At 37.1% G+C, this 14,086-nt stretch overlaps 1 protein-coding gene across 4 annotated transcripts in view; it reads right to left on the bottom strand.

Annotated features, from left to right (window-relative positions):
* GLRA2 (glycine receptor alpha 2) overlaps nt 1–14,086 on the bottom strand; it is a 126,291-nt gene that overhangs the window by 86,049 nt on the left and 26,156 nt on the right. For all 4 annotated transcript variants that reach the window (XM_040057075.1, XM_040057077.1, XM_040057076.2 and 1 more), the window contains exon 4: nt 8,311–8,534. In XM_040057075.1, the coding sequence (XP_039913009.1) occupies nt 8,311–8,534 (224 nt within the window). The remainder of the gene's footprint in view (nt 1–8,310; nt 8,535–14,086) is intronic.

The raw sequence follows: 14,086 nt of genomic DNA, 5'->3' as shown, positions 1-14,086 counted from the left end.
TCATCAGTTATTCTGCAAGAAAGATTGATTCTGAGTGGGCTACAGAACAACAGCCTCCTCACAGAGTTTTTTTTCTAATGGTAAATAACTTGTATTAGTCCTTTTACATATAGAAATACTGTTGGGAATTTTAAAAGTCCTGTAGATGAGGCTACAAATCCCTTCTGTCTGCAAAAACCCCCATGATTATCTCCTCACTAGCATGAAAAGCACAAAATGCCTCACCATGAGTAGGCATCATGTTAAAAATAACATTTTGTTTCTATTCTTATCCCTCCATTCTTTCACACTACGCTCATCTGCACCTCATCTGCTGCTGGGACAAGAGATTTCACAATCTAGGATTTTATGCTGCAAATACCGGAGCATAAATAGCACATGCATGATCACTGGTAGCACTGGCTACGTGCCATTTTTATCAAAAGACCTGTGCAAACCCCTCGCTGTTGGATTTAGTGAGACAAGAGGGATTTCTTTTTTCCACCATTATTAAATCTAAAGAGGCTATTGTAAATTGCAAGGTCTCTGGTATTTTTCTTAAAGCTCCAAGCTGACAATAAAGATATTTTAGTGGTATATTTTTCTTTTAAAGATTAAACTCCTGATCCTTCTAGCTGCTGAAATAACATTAAAATATTACCTAAGCACAAGCAGACAAAGTTCCCTATTAAACTGGCAGGGGAGATGAAGTTGCACAGCAACCATGACAGCATTGCATGACACAGGAGCAAATGCCATTTAGGCTAGTGACACTGAAACAGGGAGGAGAATCTAAAATCTCTTTATATTCCTCCCAGGCCCCTCTTCTTGGGTGCCTGAAAGAAGGACACACACGCTGATCACTTATCAGAAGGAAAAAAAATCCCAGTGGCATTCTTCCTTTAAATGTCTTTTCATTTTGTAGTCCATCTCATTATTTTTTCAGGGACCTGACTCATCATTTTGAATGTCAATTCTGGTAATTTTCACAGTCTACAGGCTTTGTCCTGTTAAATGGAACAGTCAAACTGACTGGATTTTTTTCCTTATTTTTGAAGAGTCCTGGAATTCCTCTCTAATATTTGTCATGTTCTGCAGCTTCATTTCTGCCAGGTGGGAATGGCCTGAAGTTGAGTTTAGAGGAGACATGGAATCCTCTCTGCTATGGCAAAATGTGAGTTATAGGCTGGAGTTCGGCGTACTGCTATTTCTGAGCATGTTCCCCCTCCCTCCAGCGCTTTGCTTTGCTTCATGTACTGCTTACCAGCACAGGAGCTGGCAAAGAGCAGGGTGGTGGATTTCTCATTTCAGGCATCCCACTTCTCATTGTAATGCAATCACTGTCTGCAGATACGCAATGCCAGCACATGAGCTGCCAGCAAATGATTTTCCAATTATTGCTCAAACAAATCTAAGAAATTAAATTCAAATGTTATTGTATGTAACAGTTAAATTCTGTAAGCACCTATTTCCTTTATGTGACTAACAGTATTTCACCTTTTCTTTTTTTCTCTGTCATTTTCTATCTTAGTTTTCCTGCAGTGTGTGTTTGGTATGGTGTTGCTTTACTCCTGGCACAATGACATCTCTGTTCTAAGCCATATATTTCAATCAAATTGGCAAAAGAATATTGGATTTATCCCTGGGACCATGTTTTAGGAAAAAAAAAATGCATTTTTGTACCATTTAGGAAGGGTTCCTTCACCTACATCATTTTACACCTAACCTTTAAACGGCTCGAGTGCAAATTCAATGGTTAAATGAAGTGATTGATCAGCAGCAGTCGAGGACAGGCATTGCCAACAGCCATAAGGGGGATGGTACACAGTGTATTGGCTGTGCAAACATCCCATTGGCACAGATATCCAAAAGTAGCCACCTGCCAGGCTTTTTGATCCTGCCAGCCAAGATCAGCTTTATGTGTAGAGATTGGTCTCCAGCAGTATTTCTCACTTTTTTACTTAGAGCAAAGTCTTCCTTTTTAATTGAGACACAGGAATATTGGACGGTAGAAGTGGCATTTCATGCCATCAAATCTGATCATCTGCTTTCACTCAGAGTCACATTCTCTCAACCATTTCAAAAATGATCACAGGTCATTTCATGCTATCTAGTGTGTGTGTCCCCATTTTGGCTGGAATATCGTCACAGGAATTCAAGGCGTATATAGCTGTAAATTTGTAACTTCCTCTGTGAGCTTACTGAGTTCAGAGCCATTTGTTCTCCTGGCAGCATTGTCCTTCGGTCTAAGCAGCTCCCCACTTGTGTTTGTATTTACCTCCAGTGCTCTCCTGCCTCATCTGCGGATGTGTGTGGCATTAGAGGAAGGAGTGAGGCACTACACACTAAGATATAATGCCCATATCCCTGCTTTACTTTAAATGCCTTATGAAGTGAAAAGAAACTAATTTTGTGTCATTAAAATGTAAATTATTCTTTTCTTAAGCAGTATAATCAATGGGGTTTTCACAATAGCTATGTTAGTTGCATAACAAAGTACCCACATTAGGCTTTATTATTTATTTAGTAGGTTTTGTTGTTGTTATTCAAAGCAAGTACTTTAGATACAACAGGAAAGTAAGGGTATTGGAAACCTGGGACTAGATCCTCAGACTGAATTTGTAGATTGGGAGGGAATGAGAAAGAAGGGAATGGTTGATGCAGTTAAGGGGGTATTTAGAAACAACCCCAAAGGATGAATTCATTTATTTAAAAGGCCCCAGAAAGAAGGGTCTGGAGTGGGGCTGGTAGGAGAGGCAGGAGTGAGGGCAAAAAGGAAAGAGAAAGGAAGGATGAAAAACAGAGAGCTAATGATAATCCAAGGACATTGGGTTCAGCTGTAATGAGAATGGCTGCTTTTCCCACAAAAGGCTGCAATTTTTTTGCTTCTGAAACCATTGTTATTATTGTAATCATGCTTATGGGAAGACAAATTTGTCAAATTCGCTGGATTCACATAGCATACAGCCACAATTTGGGAAGTGTCCGTGTCCCAGTAACATTGTGCAGCATAATAAAGTTTAGTGATTGTAGCTCTATAAGGCAGCAGCCCACCGTACATATTAGCTGTCAAACACCAAAATGTTTTAAATGTTCTCTATTTCAGTTGTCTTTTCCGTTGACTATTCTTCAATGTTTTGGTTTGATTTAAGTATAGAACATTTACTTTGAGGTATATGAAGACATTTTCTGCTCTTGGAAAGTCAGAGCATTTAGAATGGGGTTGTGTACAGTTCTGCCAATGCAAGAATGAATTAATTTTCAATGAAAATGTCCCTGTGATTATTGACATTCACTTCCAAGGGAAAATCAGAATAATACCAGTGATATTCTGATAGGACCTGACGTAATAGATATGTCTGTGTGAGGTGGGAGTTTAACAAGCAAACAGACATGTCAATCATGATAAACGTCTCCATGACCCCACCTCTGTCAATCTGTCACATGAAAAGACAATGCTGCTGGTAAAGTCCAAATCCTCTTAATCCCAACACTAGATTGTAAAATAAAATTGAAGTCGTTAAAGCACAGAATGCACACAGAGCTGTAGAGCATAAAATTTTCTACTACTCTGCTAAACTAGACTGTGCTGGGACATGGATGATTTACATATAACGGGGATAAATGGATCCTTATCATCATTTAGCTGATAAAGTCTGCACCCCAAAATTGGTTTAGAAAACCTACACCTGACTTCATTGTAATATGGTAACATATTCCATAATAGCCATGCAAAAAATCCAAGACTGTATCTTACTTAAAAGCAATATATTTCAGCAGGATAGTGAACTTTTTGCCATGAGCAGTCTGTTGCAGAGGGACCAGCAGTGCTGCCTGTGTATTTCCTTAATCTGCTTTTCTTTCCCATAAGGCAAAAAATACGTGTATGGAGGAGACGACAAAACACGGAAGTTTCTCTCAGAAAAGCTGGATTATAAAAGTGCTATGGATTACTTCTGATGATTTATGTGGTGGACATGGCAGTCATAACTCCTGATCTAACACCAAGTGGTATGTGGGGTCGTGGGGGTGCAGGAGAGGGTTGACTCTTCCTCAGTGCTATGGCCACACTAAGAAGAGTTGGTTTTGGAAACTCCTGAGTAAGGCAGCCGGCGAGGCAGCAAAGAGGTTGCAAATAGATGTACTCTTCACAGATACCTCTCTTGGTTTATGCACGCAAAGTGAGGGCTTTGGGTTGTACCAGGTCCTCCCTGTCAGCTGCTTGTTGTGGAATGGAGGGCTGGTAACCATTCCCAGAACAGCTCCACAAGCAGAGCAATCCAACAGCTTGAGCCTTCTCTGTTTCCTGGTGCCCTACAGCACAGAAGTGCTTTCCAGCAGACACTCTGCCCTCAGTCATAGTAACATTTACAATTAAAACTAGGTCAATAGCTGAAACCACAAGGAACTAATTGTCTACATAACTAAGAGTTCTGCCACTAGGAAGAAAAAGAAAGACAGAAAAACAGATATTTTGAAAGACTTGGGGAAATTTTTCCTAGTAATTAATTGCTCTTTGAACAGGAATAACAAAAATAGGGGAAGAAATATAACTTCTGTATTTGCACAGATCTCCTCTCTATAATTCCAAGTGTCTCTCTTGTCAAATTATGCAACACAAGCTAAAATCTTCTCATATTTAAAAAATATGTAGTAATCTCCTTTTTAACTATTTCTGGCTAAGTACACTGGCACTACAATTCAGAGCAAAGATCAACTGAGAGTGTTTTCTTTAGCAGCAAGTAAAAAAGAAAATATATATGTACACACCTAAATATATAGAGTTATATTTACAATGCTTTCACCTTCCTGACCAATATAGTCTAGATCCAATCTGGGGATCAATACTACAGTTGAATTATATCGCCTTCTGAATCAATCTCAATAAGGCTGAGATGCACTGAAAATACTAAAAAGAGAAGGAGGCAATTAATGCAGGAAAAAAAGCCACAAACCTTAAATAAAACCACTTTCTATCACTTTGCTAAAATGAGCTTTTAGGCAGATGCTAATATTCTGAGCTGGCTGGCAGCCTGAAATGAGTTTGTGGGAATCAGGTAGCACAAATGGGTAGCTCAGAGAGAATATAAAGCCTTCTGTGAGTTTAATTAGCATTTTCCTGATGTCCCAGGTGTCCTCAGAGAAGACACGATCCTTGTCCCTGGAGCATACAGCCCATGCACTGGGGTGTGCAATGCAAAATGCAGGTGTCATAGAGAGTGTGAGTGCCTGGAACAGGATTCTTGGTAACATCACAGTGTTGCAATGCTTTCCAAGTGCAGAACCTCCTCCAAAATCCAATGCATGCAGAAATCAGTCAAGGATTGGGAGCAGATGAGTCACAAGTATCTAGGGGGTGACATTGTGTAGGTTATGATTTGAACTCTTATCGTTTTTTCAGCATACAATATAAACACAATTACAAGCATTTCTTGTTGAATGCTCTCTACAGAGTGCTTTAAAATAAAAGTTATAGCTATTTAACAGTTTTTGAATTGTTATATTTGGGTGGAACTGAGATTGATCTCGACTAAAGTGAAGTTGCTTGCTGAATAACTTTGTTGTACTTGTGGACTTCTCAAAACACATGCGCCTCCAAGAGCTGTTGTTACATCTCCAGTGACAAGAGCATATATTAGTGGTATTAAGTAGTTCTGGGTCCCCTCCACAAGGCTCTAGTTTTCCCTGCAGCACCCAAAGGTACAGACCTGTTACCCAGCCAAAGAACCTGAGGCTGTATACAGCATGTTGAGATCAAAAAAGGTGTCAAGGTAATCATCTGAGCATGCAAACATATAAAAATGGGGCTGGATTCCTACAGTTATGATTCAGAGGTGGGTACATCCACCATCAATAAATTTTTATTCTCTGTAACAACTCCCAGGGAATTAAATATAATTGTAGGAATCTGCAAGCCTGAGCATCATGATTATTATAAGGCAAACTCTGATGGAAATCTGCTTTATGCCTCTTCTGTGCTGTGTTAAGCTTGTTTCTTTGACCAGCTTTACAAGAGAAGGACAAAGAGCCTCATGCTTACCACAGGGTGAGATAATTCTCTTAGCCAAGCACTACAATGGAGGTGATACACAGCCCAGACGCTCACTCACCCTTTCATGATTTTTCTGAACACCCATATCCCACACCAAATGTCTCATTTTAGTAAGGTATGGACCAGGAACTGTTGTCCCAGGTGACTTCCCAAGTTCTGTTCAGAAAGGGCAGGTTTGGCCTCTGAGAGCATTTAACAGCATAAGTCAGTTCAGCCTCCTCCATGGTGTATTTTCATGGTTTTGATGCAGTATATAGAGAGGAAGGATACCACTGCCATACAAAACACACACCTTACTTCTTGCCCATTAATTACCAGGAACACTTCTAAAGTCACTTTAAAGTCACATGCAAAGAACAGTTTGTATTTTTGCAAGATTAATTTGATCTTGATTTTGTTAAATTTGGAAATACAGCAAGACGGCTTGCCTGCTACATCCCAGAGGTATTTGTGAAGTGTTTTAAACACTTAAAGCACATTAAATGCTAAATGTTAAATATCACAATTACAGGCAAAGTGCTACTGGTGCAGTAGCAAACAATCACAATATAGTGAAACCAATCACTAAAATATTCTTGTTTCTGCATAGCACAACTACAAGCAGCTGAGAGCAAATAGAAATATCTAGCCCGGTATCTAGACATTTAAGACAAGTATTTCTAATTGCTCCTGATTTCAAGTTTCCATACTCCAGCAAGTTTTCTTCACTGTAAAATGTTAAAAAATTATATGCCTTGTTAGGTGTGCCAGGTTACTCTGTTACTGTTGTGCGATACAAATGAGAAGCAATGAGCTTTGCTTAGCGCTCTCTTGGAATTCAGCTTACTCTGCTTCAAATTAATTTGCATTTAGGTGTGGGAATTTAAAAAACATGAAACAGCAGCTCAAAATATCACTTTTGCTTCATGAGCAAATGTCAGGAAAACTATCCATCTGCATTCAGAGCAGCACCCAACAGCGCTGTTTCCTCCAGTAAATGGTGTCTGATGTCATTCAAACAGATGCATTTGTTTCCTTCTCAGGGTGAAATAGGAAATTTTTGTAAGTGACAGTGTATTTATCACCCTGTTAGTGCTGGTACCATCCTCATATCCTATTATTTTTTCTCAATCTCTTCAGGTAGAGTAATTTGAAACCCTGCTCAGTAACCCATCTTCATCTGTCCAAATATTACTGGGCTCTTGTCAAGGAATTTCCACAAGAATTATGTAAGTGGTTGAAGTTCCATGCTAATATTTATTTATTTAACATCCTAAAGAGCACAGCTATTCCAAGCCTAGATCAATAGTAATTCCTTAATGAAAATGCAGTCAAAATCAAATGCCCCTTTAGAAATAACTACCTTCTAAACTAATCTGCTTTACAGATAAGCAAATTCACTAAACAACCTGTTAAACAAATAATATCATCTTTACTTTCCACAATGCAAGAAAGGCAAAAGCCAAGAAGCATTCTCAGGAAGAAAAAAGCTCCAGTAATTACTTCATTTTAAACAATCTTAAGAGCAATAACAGAATGTTTTGCATCTTTGGTTACCACTATTAAGCAATTAATGGTTCACAGTTAGCTGAATGTCAAATGAATACTGCAGGTTGTTTGCCGCTATTTATGCTTGTAGAATACAATTTTGTTTTTCTGCTTATGTCCCATTTCATCAGGTCATACCAAATCATATTTTGTCAGTGTTTATTAATTCAGCTAAATCTAGTCCCAGAGCACACACTTTGTTGAACTTAGTACTAAAAAAAAAAAAAAAAAAAGCTTCCCATAGTTCCCGGTGTGTTTGTTTTTTTGTTTTTGGGGAGTTTTGTTTTTTTGTTTTTTGTTTTTTTTTTAATGTGACCAGATATATTCAAAAACCAGTGGTTGCGTGTCAAATTTTTCGCATTTCAAGCATGTTTTTACTTAAAGTGTTGAGCATTTACTTAAATTAATATTCCCCTTTATTTTTAAATGGCAGCTACTGAAGAGATGGTTTCCTCTTTGCAAGAGGAGGGACTTGGGTTAATGCTAATGGTAATTACTGAGGCATACCAATAAAGTTCTAGACAGCCTCAAGTTTTCAACAGAACCAAGTAGTACTGCTCTGCCAGTTAGAGACTATTTTGCACGAAGTAAAATGTTAGCAAAGGAACATAGGCAGTTTTTCCTTCTACCCTGATATTACTAAGTCTCATTTTGGTTGTACACATGGGACAACAAAAAAATTAAATATCTACATTACATTCAGGGAGGGAAAGAATTGGAAGAAGAGAAAAAAATAAAATTAACTGGTTTACCTGATACTGTACAACACCTTTCCAGTTTTAGAAATCCTCAGCAACTTGTTGTCTGTTGTGACATCATGGAAATTTGCTCCCTTCTCATTGGCAAAGAATAAATCTGGCTTCCAAATAGAATCCAACATAGAGGGATCCAAATCCAGGGAATCATCAGGATATTCGCTGTAAGCCAGACGTGAGTCATTCCACTGCTGTCTCAAAAAAATGTTCACTCTGTAGTCCTACAGAAATGTCATGTAAAAGGTTACTAAGCCACCAAAACTGAAAGCCCACTTTATCATGCTTTATGTTCTTAGACTTACTGCAGTACCACCATTACAGCAACCATTTGTGTTATCCTTTGAACATCAGAGTTGTCATTTGAAAATAAAGTTGTCAAAATACTGCATTGAACCAAATTAACACAATTGGTACATTTTCCAAATCAAAATTCCTTCAGTGACAAGAAAAAAACTGCAACCTCCACAATTTAATGTAACCCTCTTTCAAATGTTGTGGATTACCTGAGAGATATTTGAAAATTCAAAAAGCATTGCAGCAAAATATATACAATTTCATCAAGGATTCTATAAAATTACCAATTTAAATAAATTGATTCCAATATGTAAGTTATTTATGTCTAATGTTCTCATGAACAGATTTTTAAATCCAGCGATGCCAAAACTGTATAGAAGAAATTAAATCATCACTTCTTATTTACTACTTGTTTCCTTTTCCTATTTACTGTATGATTTCTGAGTAAGTTCCTTCATTTACTCCTCCCTGTCTGAATTCTATGAAAATTGGCTTGATTGTATTCTTCTGCTGGGTGGTCTGCTAGTTACAACCGGGAAAGGCAGCAATTACCTAGAGGTTAATTTAGGACCAACATTAACACTGTGTCAAGAACTGGTTATTAAAGGGGAGTGCAAAAAGAGCTTTCAGGTTCTAAACTCTCTGCAGGGAATGGAAGGAAGCAAATGCTTACTCTCCTTATCCCAGGTTTCCGAAGTCAGCAAATAAGATCTTCATCCCTCTAAAATTACTACTTTAAATTTGTTTGTGAACACTCTCTTAGAAATACCACATACTCTGCCTCTAAAAGAAAACTATTTAATAATATTTGTATTTATTATATTATCTGAAGGTATGCTTTATCAGATAATTCTGCTGCTAGTACAAAGCATTAACATTTAGGATTTGCTTTATGGTAGCGGATGTACATTAAAATGGAAACACTGTGTTTTGACTTGGAAAATGTATGAGCTGACTGCATTTTAGTCAGGTAACTGAACTGTGTAGAAAAGAACTTATCACCCTTAAAATGTAGATAAATATTCTCTGATCAGTATTCTCTGAAATACTCTGATCAGAGCTGCAGAAAGCAGCTTGCCCGATATGCACACTCTGTGAACGAGCCTCTCTGAGCTGCAGTTTTTGCCACCTTTGCTCCCTGAGGTGGTAGTGAGGTGTGCTGCTGCTCTGACAGAATATTTCTAAATGTAGGTTTTGAACCCTATGGGAAGATGCTTTACAATCTCAGCAGGTGAATAATTTTTCTTTCCTTGTTTTTCATATTCATTTTGCTCTTGGGTAGATGTGACTCAAAACAGGAATGTTGACTAATCAGATCAAGACAGACCTGAGAGAGGCCTCAAGAATAGCACTTATTAAAGATACTTACAAAAGCCTGTATCTGTTTTACACAAGTCATTGTACTTTTTATGGTGATCCTGTTTTAGACATTTCAATATCAAATAGCTATTTGCAGTTCTGAGCTTATAAAATGTCATTACATCCTGTGAGGACACACCATCCATAATCATACTATCCCTTATTTCTTGGCCTTAGAAACTGAGAGTGTCTTATGTTTATAATGTGTCTCTAAGCTTATATTTAAGTGTATATGTTTCTCAGAGTTCATATGGGACAGCTTTAGCTATAAATCCAGGAATGCACTGATTCTATTTCTGCAGAAAAGAAGGCAGGAGCAACTACTGATAGAATAAAATTCCTACAACTAGTTATGAGACTGCCTTTAATTCTTCATTGTAATATGATATATAATGAAGTCTATAGAAAACAGTAGGATTTTTCCCCCATAACACAGAAATCATAAATAAGTCAGAACAGTAAATTATATAGAAATATCTAAAAATTGCTTTGATGAAGTTCAGTGGATGGTGATTTAGATAATAAAAAGCAGTCTGAAAAATCCTTATTCATAGAAGAGATTGCATATGATAATATATATTATACCAAAATCATAAATAGCGCCAATAAGATTACACTATATTTTTCACTATGTCTCCTCATAAATTTATCAGTCATCACACTAATAAATTTAGAAATGCTTTTCCTCTGCAAGCTCTGTTGCTGGAAGCAAAACAGAACTGAAATCTTTGTTTACATCTGATAGGCTTTGCATATATGTGTGTAGATATTTTAATGAGAAATAAAAATGTAACTATAACATGCATATCACAAGAACAGTATTATTTTTTCCTCCTATGCTTGCTGTATAAGCAGTTGAGAGGGATATGCGTTTACACTGTCAAATCTAATCATAAGCAGAATTTTGAATTTACTTTTCCTGAGCTACTACGATAACTATGTTTTGAAGGAAAATTCTCTTAAGAGTGGTAGAACAACATGGAGTTGAGGCAGACTACAGTGTGTATTTTGCAAGGTCCTGAGGGTAGAAGTGGGTGGACTGTAGTAATGCACTCCTACACAACCACAAGTACACCTACTCTGCAAATTCTTTCTGACAGCACCACCGCTCTGAACAAGGAGGGTGGACCTGAAGATTCAATCTCAGATGTAATACCAGTGTCAGCAATAGCTCAAGGCAACTCAGATAAACACTTTTCCTCTATTCTCAAGCCATCAGATCAGAGTAATACAAACATACTGAAAGAATATTAATCTGATTAGATTTAGTAGCTCTATCTGAAGATTGAGGGACTTGATCCACAGATATACTCTAGTTTGGATTATAGGAATGTAGATAGATATCAGTTTTCATCAAATATAAATCCAGATTCACTGCCCAGAGCAAAGCTGGATCCCTTTGGTCTCAGGCACTGCTGTGGCAGGAGGAGTGCAGGGAGCCCCCAGCCCTGTTCAGTGCTACTTTCTGTCTCTGAACCAATGCTTGTCTTTGGTCTGAGCTTTTCCTCCCATCTTTCCCTCCAGCAGCAGTGATTGTCCAGGAGCTGAGTTGGGAGGCTGAAACAAACAGCAAACTTAGCTGGCCTTCCATCAATAGGAGTGGTTTGCCAAAAAGACTGTCTCTCTCTAAATCCTAAAGATGAATGCTCTCTGAAAAGTAGTGGTTTGATGACCTATTCCAGGGGCATGCAACAGAAAAAGGCACTTGGCTACCTATGAGCATAAGCATGCAATGCATCCCCAATGGCTTCAGTGGGAGCCTTTTACTTAGTTAAAAGTACACATGTGAATGAATCAGGATCTAATAAGCTTATTTGTAATTATGTTTTGGTGGCTTTTTTGGTTTTTTGGGTTTTTTTTTTTTTTTTTTTGTTTTTTTTTTTTTTTTGTTTGTTTTTGTTTTTTCTCTAGATGGGAGATAATATCATACAGCCAGCCACAGCAAAGCTTTTAAAATTAAGGAATGGCATATTTATTTTTGCTAACATAAGTAGTCAAAACACAACTGGAGTTTGAATCGTTGACCCTGACAGAGAACCTGCTGCATATTGTCAGTCATTGATTATAGGGCATAACGATGATAATAATGTCCTCACAGTTAGTCATTTCTGTAATTAACAATTAACTTGTCAATGTACAAACCACTCTTAACTTCCCCTACAGCTGATAGCCAAAAAATCCTGGTCATTAGGAACACTGAACATCTGAATTCTTTGGGATGCTGCCCAGGCTGATGTAGATTACTCATCTGTGGTACTCAACTGCAGTCATGATGTACAGTGAATTTTCTGCTGAATACTGCATGTGTAAGTACTTCCAAAAATAGATACAGAGTTTACTCTCATAACTGCTTTATTCAGTGAAGTTACTCAGAAATATCTTTTTCTCTTTCTGTGCAAGTTAGGGCTTATATTAAAGACAAATAAATCAAAGAAAGTTTTCAACTATATCATCTCGACACTGGCTTTTTTTTTTTTTTTTACTATTTTCATTTTGGTATAATATATATGTCATGTAATAAGGAAGAAAAGCATTTCTTTTGCAGGAAAAATAACCTATTGGGATACTGTCCCATATGTGGAGTACAGAGCAGAAAGACTGTTACATTTGCATTTTGTTTCTCCAGGTCTTTGGGAATAAAAGTCGTGAAGAGTATATGGAGTTCATCCATCCAAATCAGCATAAAATCCTGTTTTATTTCTTAATGTAAGGTTTTAGCTTTTAGAAGATTGTGCTGGACATTGGAGTTGTGCTGGCCTTTCACATGTGGAAGAATTTCATCCTGTACTCTGCGTCTTAATCAGAGAAGAGAAACTACTACTGATAACGTTACTGAGAAACTGGCTTACTGAATTTAGTAGGTCTGGAACTGTAATCCTGTTTGCTATGTTAATTTCTCCTACTGAAACTTCTCTGAGCAAGTTTCCAATGAACTGCTGTAGATGGTCCAGGTTATATTCTGATAAAGTCCCTTCAGTGTATGTGCATGGTTTCACTAAGCATTCCCCTCCTCTGAGACAGGAGTGTCTCTATTGAATTTGCAGTCCAAGCTTTTTAATGAATCATTTAGTTTCATGTCAAAACCATCAAGAGCATTTTATAGGGAAAAATGATTCCTAGGAGTCAAACACACTTGTTATTTATCACAAGGGATGACAACAATTTTACCACATAGTTATATCTATTTCAGAAAGGCAAAGTAGTTGGAATAGTAATTGATGTCTGCCTCTCAGAGCAGACTCCTAAAACTAGTCACAATAGTCATTAAAGAAGTGACAACATTAAGAAAATCGATATCAAATAATTGAACAGCAACTTAGAGAAATCTTTCCACACTTTCAGCAGATATAATGAACAAAGCAAAATAAGAAAGCCAATAGTCTTTGTTTTCATCTACTTGGATGTTTGGCTGTTTCCAGCAAAATGTGTTAATGAACATTGGAAAGGTGCACATTAACATATTTGATAGAAGGTAAAATGCAATGAGGGGATTTAATCAAAGCAATGAAGGAGTCTAATTAATGCAATCAGCATTGGGTCGTGCAAGTATTTTCATTGAATGCCATCTTGTAAAGCTAGTGACGTGCAGGATTTTTGCTACTTAATGCTATGCTGATGTCTTTACACACTAGGATCAACAGACATGTCTGGGTAAAAATACTACATTCACAACTATCTTCTCAAAATCTTTTAAACACCGGAAAACAATTAATGTTTTCCAAAAATAATGAAAATTAAGTCTGTTGAAAATTGTATTACATTCTGATATGTTTTATTCCCTGTCATTTTAAAATTGATTTTAGTTTTCTTTTAAGGTGTTTTTAAAATATTAAAGATACATATTCTAAAGCATTAACTTATCTGTTTTATGGTTCTGTATGTTACAGCTTGTCATTTATAGCAAAGTCTTTCCCACACTGTTGAAGAAAGCAACCTGGCTAGCAATAACTTGCCTTATATCTCTAGAAAACATGAAATAATAGGGTAGGTTTTTAAAATAAAATGGTTGAGGAGCAGAAGATTTGTGTTTCTATATTCTTAATCACCACTTACTAAAAGGATGGCATTAATTACAATTTAATCTAAATTAACATTAAACAAAATAGATAAGTCATGCTAA

The sequence above is a fragment of the Hirundo rustica genome, chromosome 2 (assembly GCF_015227805.2).
Source record: "Hirundo rustica isolate bHirRus1 chromosome 2, bHirRus1.pri.v3, whole genome shotgun sequence".
NCBI classification, from domain to species: domain Eukaryota; kingdom Metazoa; phylum Chordata; class Aves; order Passeriformes; family Hirundinidae; genus Hirundo; species Hirundo rustica.
Note: the sequence above shows the minus strand (reverse complement) of the source record. Positions and strands in the feature narration are given on the sequence as shown.